This window comes from Lampetra fluviatilis, chromosome 20 (genome assembly GCF_964198595.1).
Source record: "Lampetra fluviatilis chromosome 20, kcLamFluv1.1, whole genome shotgun sequence".
In the NCBI taxonomy this organism is placed as follows: domain Eukaryota; kingdom Metazoa; phylum Chordata; class Hyperoartia; order Petromyzontiformes; family Petromyzontidae; genus Lampetra; species Lampetra fluviatilis.
In genome coordinates this window covers 10,450,448-10,464,160 of record NC_136294.1, presented here as the reverse complement: position 1 = coordinate 10,464,160, position 13,713 = coordinate 10,450,448, and the positions used below count along the sequence as shown (strand labels likewise).

The window sequence follows — 13,713 nt, the reverse complement described above, 5'->3', positions numbered from 1 at the left end:
AAAACAATCATCAATCAATTTGTCTTTATTTTACGTGCCAAAATCACCCTCAATAAAATAAGCAATAGTGCACATTACAGCAGAATAGGAATGGTAAAGGGGGCACGGAGCAACAGGAATAAAGACAGAGACCCGTCACAAAGGTGGCTCTGTATCTACGTGTGAATTTCTTTCTTACTGTAAGTAGCCAACCGTGCTAATCGTAGGTCTATGTGGCATCAATGCTTACGTGTGACAAGAATCTACGATGTATATACATAGCACTCACAACATCTGCGGAGCACGGTAATACGTCTCCTGAAGGCATGACTTGTCTCTTGACGTGTGGCTTGCGAGTCCGTGGCTTGTGGTGATGGCCTCATTGCCTATAGCTCATCAACGCATGCCTCGTGAGTCCTTGACTCGCGATCACCGGTGTTAGAACGTGGCCCATGATCTCGTAGCTATTGCGTGTGTGACTTGTCATCGTTTGACTCATGAACATATGACTCATGAACATGTGACTCGCGATCTTGTGGCTTTTGAACGCGTGACTCACGTGGCTCGTGACCCTGTGATTAATGAACTTGTGACTCATGGACATGTGACTCGCGATCTTGTGGCTCATGAACGCATGACCCCTGACCCGTGAACCTGTGACTCATGACTATGTGACTCATGACTATGTGACTCATGACTATGTGACCCGTGGTCGCATGGCCCTCGACTGCTTTTGCAGTGGCTGGGAACTGGGGAGCCTGGCAGCCATGGGGCGTGTGCAGCGCCGCGTGCGGCGAGGGCTCCCAGACGCGCCTGCGGCTCTGCAACGAGCCCCCTCCGGCATACGACGGGCCCAGCTGCCCGGGCGCTGACACCCAGACGCAGGTCTGCAGTGCCCGCAAGTGTCCAGGTGAGGCCGTGGCAAGCTGTGCGTGTGTGTCTGTGGGAGCGGTGGTGTAGCGGTTAGCGCACTGCACACCAGTGACGATTATCTGAACCGGTTCTCCCCTAGATTGACTCAGCCTCAAATGAGTTCCTGGTGCAGTGTGCTATAAACATCGGCTGGGTATGGTGTTGGCCACCCACTCCCTTCGTGTGCCGTGCCGGCCTTCATAGGTGCTCGCTCACAGCACTTGCTCCTACAGTCTGTTAAGGCTATAGGGGGGATCTTTGTATCCTTTTGTGCGTGCCTGTGTGTGCATGTGTGTGGCAGTAGTGCAGCTAGCGGCTAGCTCTGCTGTGCTAGGAACCCAGCGACTCAAGCTCGATTCCCGCTCACGGCCACAAACACGAATGATGATTATCTGAACCGGTTCTGGGCCTTCCCTAGGTCAACTCAGCCTCAGATGAGTGGTGGATGTGTAAACATTGCCACTGGGGGACATAATCTTGAGTCGTGATTGGGAGCAATTGGAGAGATGAGAGTGCGGCTGAGGAGTCTGTCAGAAGCATCTTGGACGTGTGGCGTTTGGAGATGTGGGATTTGGGGGGGGGTCAGGGGAGGCCATAGAGCAGATAGTTTCAGGATTCGAGTCCCGATTGCGAGGAAGGCTCGGGCGAGAATCTCAGCAGCGCGTGCGTCCGGGCAACTGCGCGTCCACCGCTCACAACACGCGTGCGTGCGTTCCCCCCCGCCCCTCGCGCGGCGTGTGCAGTCGACGGGAAGTGGTCCGTGTGGAGCGGCTGGGGCCCGTGCTCGGTGTCGTGCGGGGGCGGCTCCCGCCAGCGCTCGCGCTCCTGCTCCGAGCCGCCGCCCCAACACGGCGGTCACTCGTGCGAGGGCAGCGACATCCACGTCGACTTCTGCAACAGCGAGCCCTGCCCCGGTGTGTTTAGCCGACGCGATGACGGCGATGACGACAATGACCGTGATGACGCAATGACGGCGATGACGGCGATGATGACGATGGTGATGACGCGATGACGGCGATGACGCAATGACGGCAATGACGCGATGACGGCAATAATGATGATGACGCGATGACGGTGATGACGTGATGATGGCAATGACGCGATGACGACGATGACGGTGATGATGGCGATGATGCGATGACGTGACGACATGAGGACGGCGACGAGGCAATAATGGCGACGACGCTTCGAGGCGATGATGGCGTTTTTCAGTTAACATGAGCTCAAGAATCGGACGATCAATTGATTAAAGGACGTTTGTTATTCTATTTACAACTTAAAGTATCACAGCCCTGTGGTGGAATGTGCAGACAGATAGCATCTAGTCCACTATTATTATTGCCAAAAATGGCACATGGCCCAGCCATTGTGTGCACAAGTGGCGCTTGCAATTTTGTGGAAACCCGAGAAGGCTGATTCTGCATGCAGCCTGTCTATGCGCGTTAGAGTCACGGTCATTCGCGTCCGCCACATATTGTGCACGCATGATAAATTGCATTATTATCATTATTGAAGGTGCATCTGATGAATTAATATCTTTTATTATACACGGTCGAGAGTGTACACAGCCATCGCGGCTAAGGAGCAACTGAAGCTAGTCAATTCTAACCAACGACTCGGCGAATCGTCACATCCCATCCTGAGCACCTGTGCCAAATTGTCCCAGATTTACCACCGCGCGATCTCTCCTCCCTCTTCTCTTCCCCCGCCGGGGTAGTTCACGGCAACTGGGCCCCGTGGAGCGGCTGGGGCCCGTGCAGCCGCTCGTGCAACGGAGGCCAGGCGCGACGCCACCGCACGTGCGACAACCCGAGGCCCGCCAGCGGGGGCCGCGCGTGCGTGGGCTCCGACTCGCAGATGCAGCAGTGCCACGGCGAGCCGTGCGCCGGTACGGGCAACGCTCTTAACCCTTTATCCGCTGGCACACCCGAGCCGTGCCAGCCCCATGCAAGTCGCGGTACGGCTGGTTTTCCAACTGGCTGTCATTTGTAAATCGTGCCTGGCTACGACCGAGAAATAGTTAACGTATTAATAGCAGCAATGCCACGACTCGCAGGGAAATGGGGAAATGACCCGTGCTCTCACGGCAGTTGGGGATGTCACGGTGGCTTCTTCAACAGTCAGGTGAGGGGGGCGGCCTCGCCCGATTTCCGCGTTCACCTGAGCGAAAACCCCATACGTTCATGTTGAATTCCGAATCATAAATCTCTGAATCTTTATTAATCCTGGGGAAAATCCGATGAGCTGTGAAACTCTTTTTCACAGATAGATTTTTTTTCACAGATGGATAGCTCGGTAGATTCCATCATGAACAGTCTCCGGCCACCGGTGTGGAGGAGTATATTGGCACGGTATAAAATATGTCTTTCTCAACGTGACAATCCTGTCAGGTGGTGGAGGGTTAATGACAACAGTTTTGTCATAAAACTACCACTTGGTGCCACATCCTGGCTCACCAGGCGAAGGCAGTACAGCAAATGGACTCATTGCAATCTGTTTCCATCTTTACGGGGATCGAGTGTTGCTTCTTGCGCCCGTGGGTTTTCTCCGGGCACTCCGGTTTCCTCCCACACGTATAAACACTCATTATTAATTGGCTGAAAATGTCTTGAAATTTTAAAAAAACAATAGCAGGACACTCCTTAAAAAGAGTTCTACAACTCAGTGTGGTTTTCCTGGATAAATAAGTAAATTAATTATACTGGTAGGAACGAAGTGGACCAGCCTACAATAGATTATATCGTCTGTCCGTTTGTCCGTCCGTCCGTCCGTGTAGCAACATCGCCCCCTACTGCAAACACTTGGCATGACCCTACAAAAACCTTTAGACTCTGTGAGGCTTTCCTGGCTAAACAAGTGTAACATTCCCTTATAATTCCCTCAGATAGCTTTTAATTAAAACATTTAAATTAATTAGGCTTTCCTGGCTAAACACGTGTAACATTCCCTTATAATTCCCTGAGATAGCTTTTAATTAAAACTTTGAAATTAAATAAAAAAACTCACAGCGCCCTAAAGCCTACAGCTAGGCCTAAAGCCTCGAACTAGGCCTCAAAGTCTCCCTTCGTATCGTACCCCCGCGTGTGTGCAAGGGAGTTAATGTTTAACAATGTTACATTCCCTGATGCTTTTAAATATAAACATTTAAATTTAAAGCTTTTACATAAATAATAAAAATATTTAAATTAAAAATTAACTCACGGCGGCCTAAAGCCTACAGCTAGGCCTCAAGCCTCGAACAACGCCTCAAACTCTCCCTTCGTATCGTTCCCCCGCGTGTGTGCAAGGGAGTTAATGTTTAACAATGTTACATTCCCTGATGCTTTTAAATAGAAACATTTAAATTTAAAGCTTTTACATAAATAATAAAAACAGGTAAATTAAAAATTAACTCACGGCGCCCTAAAGCCTACAGCTAGGCCTAAAGCCTAGACCTAGGCCTCAAACTCTCCCTTCGTATCGTACCCCCGCGTGTGTGAAAGGGAGTTAATGTTTAACAATGTTACATTCCCTGATGTTTTTTAATAGAAACATTTACATTTAAAGCTTTTACATTAAAAACAACTCCCTACCCCCTCCTCGTCGGCGGCTCTCCAGCCTAGAGCCAGGCCTGGGAATCTCTCCCCCGCTAGGGGTGTATTGGGCGGGGCTACAGCGGTAGGGGGCGGGGCTACGCGGGGCTGGGCGGGGCAACGCTGGCAGGGGGCGTGGGCACGAGGTGGAGGGCGGGGCTACGCGGGGTTGGGGCGGGGTTACGGCGGTAAGGGGCGGGGCAATGAGCTGGGGGCGGGGACACCGAGATGGGGCGGGACCACGGATGGCCGGGGCGGGGTTACGTGGGTGGAGGGCGGGGCCACGGGGCATCCACTTATTGGCGGCCATTTTTTGCCATTTCATTTTATTATAGCCATTCAATTGTTCGTTCCTACCAGCCCACCCCGCAGGGTCCTGTTCAGCAAAGTGGCCTAACCCTAAAAGAATATTAATTATTTTATTGCCTTATAGCTGCGCTGACCACCCAACTAGCACCAAGTAGTAGGAGAGAAAATATCACTTCAAAATGACTGGCTGTAATTTAATAAAATAAGCAAATAAATGTATACTCCCCTCTTTTGTAATTTTCCGAGCTAGATATCACCGACTGAAGGCAGCTGTGGCCACCTCGATAATTTTGTCGCCCATTTAAATCCATAGCACCTGAAGCCTCCTTGCAAGAGCAGAGGAGGGGCCTGCCAACGCCACGCCTTAGGCCCGTGCACGTGTTCGCGGATTTTTCGACCGGTGACGTCGACGTTTTCCGCTCCGCAGTGGACGGGAGCTGGGGGCCCTGGCAAGCGTGGGCCCCCTGCTCAGCATCGTGCGGCGGCGGCGAGCAGGAGCGCGTGCGGCGCTGCGACAGCCCGGCGCCGACCCACGGAGGGAGGGCCTGCCAGGGCGATGGTAGCCAGGTGGCCAAGTGCAACAGCCAGCCGTGCCCCGGTGAGTGAGTGAGCGAGCGAGCGAGTGGCATCGGCGTCAGTAATGATAATAATAATGTACTTATGTATGTTGAACTTCTTTTGCACCGTATGTAGCCAACCGTGAAACACGGGGGTGCGGAGGAAGGACAACGAACTCAACTCAAAATAATTATCGCAATTTGACTTTTCTGCGGCACCCTCCGGCGCGCCGGAACCGTCTCATCTCAACACATTTGAAAGGGCACCCCTCTCAACCCCTCTAATCAGGTCACACCGGGCGACGTCGTTAGGGCGCCACGGTGGCGAGATGTTAACTATCTCGCCTGGTATACAGGAGGTCATGGGTTCGATCCCTACCCAGACAATGCCTGTATATCTGGAGTTTGCATGTACTCCCCGTGGTCACGTGGATTTTTCTCCCGGTCCTCCAGTTTTTCCCTTCACATTTAGAAACGTGCGTTTAGAGTATTTGGCTGCTGCTATAAATTTCCACACAATAGGCCGCTTGATTGGGATATCATTTGTGGCCAGGTTACTACTGAAAAAGAGCTACATAGCTCAGTGGGCCTTACCTGGTAAGAAAAATTATAGTTTAAGAGTGTAGTTATTCATAATGCGTTTTTTTTGGGTTAGATCGCGTAAATATATAATTGTGTCGTTAAAACCCGCCACCACCCGACACAGCCAATTATTAAGGTTTGTCGCATAAACAGAACATGCCAATTCGTTACTAGTCCAGCACAACAGTGTGTTGGAGAGCAAAGCCACAACATTTACAATCTGAGGACGACGTTTCGCCAGTAATTCCAACTAGCTTCATCAGGCGACAACCAAATTTGTGGAGAAATCCTCCTGTTTCGTGTCGAGTGGTGGCGGGTTTAACGACACATTTATATATTTACGCGATCTAACCCAAAAAAAACTGTATTATAGATGTTATTGGTTGCGAAAGTCTACGAGTTTAGTTAATAACACCTTCCATCTAAAACACGCTGTGTCCACCGCAACGCGTCCCCCAATCTGCCCGTCGTCGCGAACCATGGACCGTGACCGTCGGGTCTCCACTACCCCACGCCTGCCACCTGGAATTCCGTCCCCCACCCACACACACATGCACACACGTGCACACACGCAGTAGCTCGGAGTCGCTTCCCACGTTCGACACGTGCCGCGAGACGACTTCGAAGTGACTCTGAGCTGCCCGATGATGAATTGATCGTTGATATGTTACAAATACGTTTCCACAGGCGGCCCGCAGCGCGCGCGCGGCTCCGTGGTGGGCACCCTCAACGACGTGGAGCTGGGCATGGCGCTGATGCACGTGAACGTGAGCGACGGCGGGCAGGGCGTGCGCGTCATCGACGGCCACATCGGCAACGTCCCGCGGGCCGTCGGTACGCCACCAACGACTACGGCTCGCGGTGCACGCACTGCACACGCACGCGTGTGTAACGACAGCAACGGTGACGTTTGGCCATCGCGGCGGTAGGGCGGCGTGCTGCCGTTGGCGCAGCAGTTCGAACGATCGGTGAGCTTCGTAAATCCCCCAGGCTCTGGCACCGCTCGACGTAAATCGCTAATGTCATAATTAGTCGATCGGCAGGTCGCGCGTGGCGGAGTAAAGTCCGGGCGCTCCCACTTCTTCCGTGATGTTTGGCCAGCTTGGAAGAACGGACCGAATTTCATTCTTGGAGTGACCTTTCTGCCAGCAATGGCGTGGGAAAGTAGTTGCAGGGCTGCACCTTTACCCGTGGAAAGAGACGAGCTTCTTGATTGTGAGCGAGTGTGGGTCAGTGCCAGTGGCACATGGTGGGAGCAATTAACCGTGGTGAAAAGGGGGGAGGGCCCTCTCCAGTTTCCTCACACTTCATAGCCGGGCACCTGGGCCACTCTGGACCGTGGGCCCTGGTGCAGTTCCACCGCCTGCACACTCGATAGCTACTCCAGTGCTTCCAATAACCTGCTATTGGAGGGTTATAGTAAAAAATAAATGGCATTATACCAACGCAATCTCACCGAAAAGAAACTTAATTATGAATCACAGACCTATGATTTTGGGTTCGGCAATTTTTTGCAGTTCGTAACCATCGGTAGAAATTCCACATTCCCATGGCTTGGGCTATCCTTTACACAGCACAACCAACATTGACTTTCCACAAATTGCTACTTTATCGATCCCAGAGTGTCGAAGGACTTGTGTGGGATTCGAACTTCTGATGTTCATGATGCGAATCGAGCGCTGCAACCGTAGCGATGCCGCAGCAGGAGCAGCGGCGGCGGCGGCAGCGATGACTCCCGTCTGCGTTCTCGCCGCCAGGGCCGGCCATGCGCAAGCTCGTGTCCATCCTGTCCCCCGTGTACTGGGCGACGGCGCGCGAGGTGGGCGGCGCCGTCAACGGCTACACGCTCACCAACGGGCTCTTCCGCCGGGAGACGCAGGTCGAGTTCGCCACGGGTGAGGCTTGGCCGCCGGTGATGGATGCGTTCCCCCCCCCCCCGCCACCCCCCCCCCCCCTCCCGTGCCTGCCTGCCGCGTTTACGATGCCCAGGGCCACGCTGCGACGCGGTGGTCTCATTCGTGGTGCCTCTGCTGCCCCTGCTGCCCCTGCTGCCCCTGCGTTGACTGTTAGCGCTTCTCCTGACCCTGCCGTTCAATTCTGGCCCTAGTCCCTGTCCTAAACGCTCAGGTCTTCTTCCACTGCTACCTTTGGCTTTTAACCCTTCTGCTGCCCCTGCTCTTTTGACTTTTGATTCTCCTCCTGGGCCTGTAATTAACTCTAGCAGCCAGTAGCCGGATGCATATAATGCCTTAAGTGCATTACACTCTTAATTCGTATTACAATAATTGACCAGTCAGGGAAATTTTCAATTTCGGCCAAAGGATTACGCATTCGGGAAGCATTTGAAACTCATCTCCACGGTAATCTCCCCATTCGATGATGTGACATCGGCACATTTTCAACAAAAAAATCAAATGTCAAAGATCCATCTCTCCCGCCACCCTTGCCCTGACAATTGACAGGTCTGTGGCCCACCCTTGTCCTGGCTCTCGAACCCTTTTGCCCCCCTGGCTGCAAACGCCGCCGGTGTCGCTGTTGTCAATGTCGTCGCTCTCATCGCTGGCGTCGAAGTCGTCACTGTCGTCACCGTCGTCACTGTCGTCGTGACTGTCGTCACTGTCGTCACCATCACCACCGTCACCACCGTCACCACCATCACCACCGTCACCACCGTCACCACTGTCACCACCGTCACCACCATCACCACCGTCACCACCGTCACCACTGTCATCACCATCACCACCGTCACCACCGTCACCACTATCACCACTGTCGCCACTGTCGTCATCACTGTCGTCACTGTCGTCCCTGCCGTCGCCACTATCATCGCTCTCATCACTGTCGTCGCGCATCGCAGGCGAGGTGGTGAAGATGTCGCACGTGGCGCGCGGCGTCGACTCGGAGGGCGTGCTGCTGCTCGACGTGGTGCTCAGCGGCTACCTGCCGTCCGTCACCGCCTCCGCCGACGTTGCCCTCAAGGTGACCGGCGCTCATGTCCTTGTCGCTCAGCCGCTTCGGTCCAACGTTTAACAGGATCAACATTTGTACGCACGTGTGTACAAATGTTGATCGTGCGTATGCACGATTGTTGTGCGTGCGTACGCACAGTTGTTATGCGTGCGTACGCACAATTGTTGTGCGTGCGTACGCACAATTGCTGTGCGTGCGTACGCACAGTTGTTGTGCGTGCGTACGCACAATTGTTGTACGTGCGTACGCACAACAACTGTGCGTACGTACGTACGTTGAACTTCTTTCGCCACCGTGAGAAGCCACAAAACCGCAGCGACTGAGGCAGGGGTCGGCAGGCACCCCACAGCTCCGGGGTGCCTGCCGACATTCTTTATTAGCTACCATTACGGATCTTAAAATATAGTGGGTTTTTTTATCGAATTAGATTTTAAGTTATTTAGGTTGCCGACACCTGGGTTGTGGTTTTTCCTCACGCCTCTGGGTCGTCGTCTCTCTACGAGACCGAGCGAACGCTCTGCCGCGGCGGCGACGTTACACTTTAAAATGTTACACTTCATTCGATTTTCATCATTGTTGTTCGACGGATTCGCAGGATTACAACGAGGACTACATCCAGACGGGGCCGGGTCAGCTGTACGCCCACTCGACACGCCTCTACACGGTGGACGGCACCACCATCCCCTACTCGTGGAACCACACGGTGCTCTACGACGGCGCCCTCGGCAAGATGCCCTTCCTGGTGGAGACGCTGCACGTGACGGACGCCGGCGCCCGCTACGACCCGCGCAGCGAGCGCCTCTCCTACTCGCTGCACGCGCACATCGCCAAGGGTCAGTCACCGCGGCCCACATGGGCGGGGCAGGGCGCATGACCGCCCTGCGAGCGATGGCCGCAGCGATAACCACGCAGCGTAATTGAACATGCTAAGGCTATAGCCACGGCTACCATGTGCACGTGGTTGCCCCGTGCATATGCTGCGCTATGTAGCCAAGGCGTAGTACTGAGCACGTGTGGCTGCCACTAAAACTTTACAAGTGATTGCAAAAACGTGTCTTCAGTCGGATTCACCGTTACCACCTGGCAAGGTGTACACGAGAAGCTATTAATTAATTAATACTTGTGGGCTCTTACGTTTATACGAGCATCCTTTAATAAAAACATACTTTACTTGCTTGTGTAGTAACGTTTGAGAACGGACACTACTGTATATAAATTAGTCAGCACCAACTTAAAACATTGCATTCGTCCTTGATTAACTTGATGTCAAGTTGGCAACACATCTGAAGATATGTACACTCTGTGTAGAGTAGATCTCTTTTCAATGTTCTTGGTCAGGGTGCTTCGTTGGCGAGATGTTATCTCCCTCGCCTGGTATGCAAGAGGTCGGTCAGTTCGATCTCGACCCTGACGCATGCTGTATTTTCGGAGTCTGCACGTTTTCCCCCTGGTCGCATGCATTTTTCTCTGCGTCCTCCGGTTTTTCCCCCCACATTCAGAATCAAGTCTGCATTAACCAAACGTACTTGTGGAATTCTTTGGTCTAACGCTGGTGAGAGATGAGGCCAGAAATAAGGCTGTATCTGGTGTAAGCCAATCGGTTTCAAAGACAATGCAATATATTATCGGAGCATGTTTGTTTGCATGGTTTGCCACAAGTACTGTGTGCAAAAGGTTTATATTTGGCATTTGAAAATCTTTACACGACTTACCCTTCACGTGTGTTTTAGTTATGAAGGGAAACCGGAGAACATGGAGGAAGGAAACCCACGCGGAACAAGGGGATAACTTGCAAACCACACGCAGAAAGGCGCCCGAGTCAGGAATCGAACCCCGGGTGATTTTAGCTGTGGGGCACGAGCGTTAGGGATGCAGAGTCAAACGATCTCCCTGCTCAGACGAATATAGGGCGGCGTTCGTCACCGTTGCTAGCCCCGAGCCAACAGTGGCTGGCGATTCCACAGTCTTAATGCAGGGCCATTGTCATTGCTGAACAAATCAGAATGTTTATTTAGATTGGAGCAATCATCGGTGAACTATAACATGATTGGTCATAATTCAAGGTATGTGTATTGCGCAAACCAGCACTGGGGTTGTGTTCATCCCTCTTGGATGAGATGGTGCTGGAAAGTGCTTGCTTGAGATGGGCAACCACCACACATGATGGGTGTTCGAGGCTCCATGGCTACGTGGTTGGCAGTAGAAGGGCAGTCCAGGGAAATGCATTGTTGTGCTATACTTCTGTGCTCCCACGATGTCAACGACCAGCACTGTGGGGAGAAAAAACAAGTCTTGAAACTCAATGAGGTTTGTGTGTGTTCAAGGCTCAAATCTTGGTTTGGGATTGACTCAGCAGTGGTTGTCTAATGGAGAGACTTTCCCCCGTCATAGGAATGCGACATTTCCACGACTGGTTCATTTACGTATGTATATTGAACTTCTTTCGCAACCATACGTATCCAACCGCGATCACTAATCGGAGGTGCGAATCGGAGGTTCAGTGCTGTGAACAGGAGATGATCGCCACCCGTCACTCTCACTCTCAAGGGCTGTATAATTTTACGTTGCTGCTCACTTGGCTACTCATGACTCCACATGCACGTTGGTGTTTCCGCAGGGGAGCGGAGTAACCAGTGTCCCCAGGGCTTCTCGCTGGACACAACGGGACCGTACTGTGTTGGTGAGCGACCTGCGCTGCGTGCGCATTTAGAACATTGGACACGTACTCTTTGGTTCTTTCGGTAAAGTCACGTAGGTAGAAAAATAAAATAAAACAAACGCTTGTGTTGCGATCGAAACGTTGCGATTTGTTATTTTTATTTTATTTATTTTTTCTACCCACGTGACTTTACCGAAAGAACAAAAGAGTATGGATTCCTGCAGTCACGAAAGCTTCAAATCAACATTGCACACCTTTATTGTTCGCGTTGCAATCGCATTGCAATCGCGTTGCAAGTTGTTGGCTATGCATCTGCATCTCTGCTGCGTGAATTCTGCAACTGTGTGTGTGTGCGCAAGTCCGGGTACGAGTGCATGGGGAGCAGTGGTGTAGCGGTTAGCGCACTGCATTACGAACCTGGTGACCAGAATTTGATTCCCGCTCACGGTTAACACCCAGTGTTGATTACCTGAACCGGTCCTGGGTCCCCCGAGGCCTAGTCAGCCTCAAATGAGTACCTGGTACGGTGTATAAACATCCCCACTAGGGAGACAAAGGCGGCCGGGCGTGGTGCTGACCACCCACCTCCTCGTGTGCCATGCTGGCCTTCAATGGAGCTCGCTAACAGCACCAGCTCCAAATGTCTGTTGAGGCTATACGGGGGATCTTTGTCTTTGTGACGGGGGGGCGGGGTAGTGTAGTGGTTAGCGTGCTGTGCTATGCACCGGACGATCCGAATTGGATTCCCGCTCATGGCCAACACCAATAACGATTTTTGGAGCCGTTTCCGGGCCTCCCCTAGGTTAGCTCAGCCTGAAATGAGTACCTGGTGCAGTGTGTAAACGTAAGCACGAGAGGTGGGGGGGTGGTTGCTGGCCACCCACCCCATCGTGCGACCATGCCGGCCTTCCTAGGTGCTCGCTAGCGGCACTTGTCCCAACCGTCTGTTGAAGGCTACAATCTTCTGTCCGTGCGTGTGTGCGTCACCCCGCTTCTACAGACGAGGACGAGTGCGCGGGGAGCAACCCATGCTCGCACACGTGCCACAACACCGTGGGCACCTACTACTGCTCCTGTCCGCGAGGCCTCACCATCTCGGCCGATGGCCGAACCTGCCAAGGTACCGTTTTTTGTGTTAGATTGCGCCAACGTAAATGTGCCGTTAAACCCTCCACCACACACGACACAGCCAATTAGTAAGGGGTTTACACGTAAACAAAACGTGCCAGTTCGTTACTAGTACGGCACACCGGTTGTGTATTGGACAGAAACGCACAACGTTTACAATTTGAGTACGACGTTTCAACGGTAATTACAATCAGCCTCATCAGGCGACAGCCAGATTTGTGGAGAAATCTTCCTGTTTCTCTCTTAAATAGAGGGATAAATGTCAATTTTAATGACATTTATTTTTACGCGATCTAACCCTAAAACCTCTATTATGGATAATATTTGCCGCGAAAGCCTACGTGTTAAACAAATGTGTTCTCTTTCCAAGCTCACTTGGACGGATTATTATAATATTTCAGGCATTCATCTCCCTGTGTTCATTTGTGCAAATTTCAGCTTTAATTCCATTCTACTCTTTGGCTATTTTCACATTTCTTCTGATCTCTGTCAGAGAAGGTATGCACATTTACGTGATTTATTTCACGCCATGTCTGCTCTTCTTTTGGTTACTATTACCGTAGCTACTGTTGCAGTGACCCCCACTCATTGATTTCTTCACCCATGCCGATGATTCAGTCTACCAGACTGACTGTTTCATCTCATCTAAACTGTGTTCAACAACTAACTCTGCAGGTTACAACCACTTACACACCGACTCATTCACCCACTCAATCACCCACTCACTCACCCATCCACTCATTCACCCACTCGCCCATCAACTCACTCACCCACTCATTCACCCACTCACCCACCCACTCACCCAATCACTCACTTACTCACCCGCTCATTCACCAACTCACTCACCCACTCAATCATCATCTCTCTCACCCACTCATTTATTCACCCACTCATCCACTCAATCACTCACGAATTCATCCACTCACTAACCCACTCACTCACTCACCCACTCACTCACCCACTCATTCACGCACTCACTCACGCACTCATTCACGCACTCACTCACCCACCCACTCACCACCCTCCAAGTCACAACACCTCTCTT

The 13,713-nt window shown here is 52.1% G+C and overlaps 1 protein-coding gene across 6 annotated transcripts in view; it reads left to right on the top strand.

The window, feature by feature from the left end:
- HMCN1 (hemicentin 1) overlaps positions 1-13,713 on the top strand; it is a 267,719-nt gene that overhangs the window by 235,391 nt on the left and 18,615 nt on the right. For 5 of the 6 annotated variants that reach the window (XM_078865602.1, XM_078865601.1, XM_078865600.1 and 2 more), the window contains exons 92-101: positions 719-889; positions 1,635-1,805; positions 2,609-2,779; positions 5,200-5,370; positions 6,599-6,745; positions 7,669-7,806; positions 8,769-8,890; positions 9,477-9,714; positions 11,499-11,561; positions 12,541-12,660. In XM_078865602.1, coding sequence (XP_078721728.1) covers positions 719-889; positions 1,635-1,805; positions 2,609-2,779; positions 5,200-5,370; positions 6,599-6,745; positions 7,669-7,806; positions 8,769-8,890; positions 9,477-9,714; positions 11,499-11,561; positions 12,541-12,660 — 1,512 coding nt within the window. Of the gene's footprint in view, positions 1-718; positions 890-1,634; positions 1,806-2,608; positions 2,780-5,199; positions 5,371-6,598; positions 6,746-7,668; positions 7,807-8,768; positions 8,891-9,476; positions 9,715-11,498; positions 11,562-12,540; positions 12,661-13,713 lie in introns of those variants that run through there. The other variant, XR_013637801.1, reaches the window with a different exon arrangement.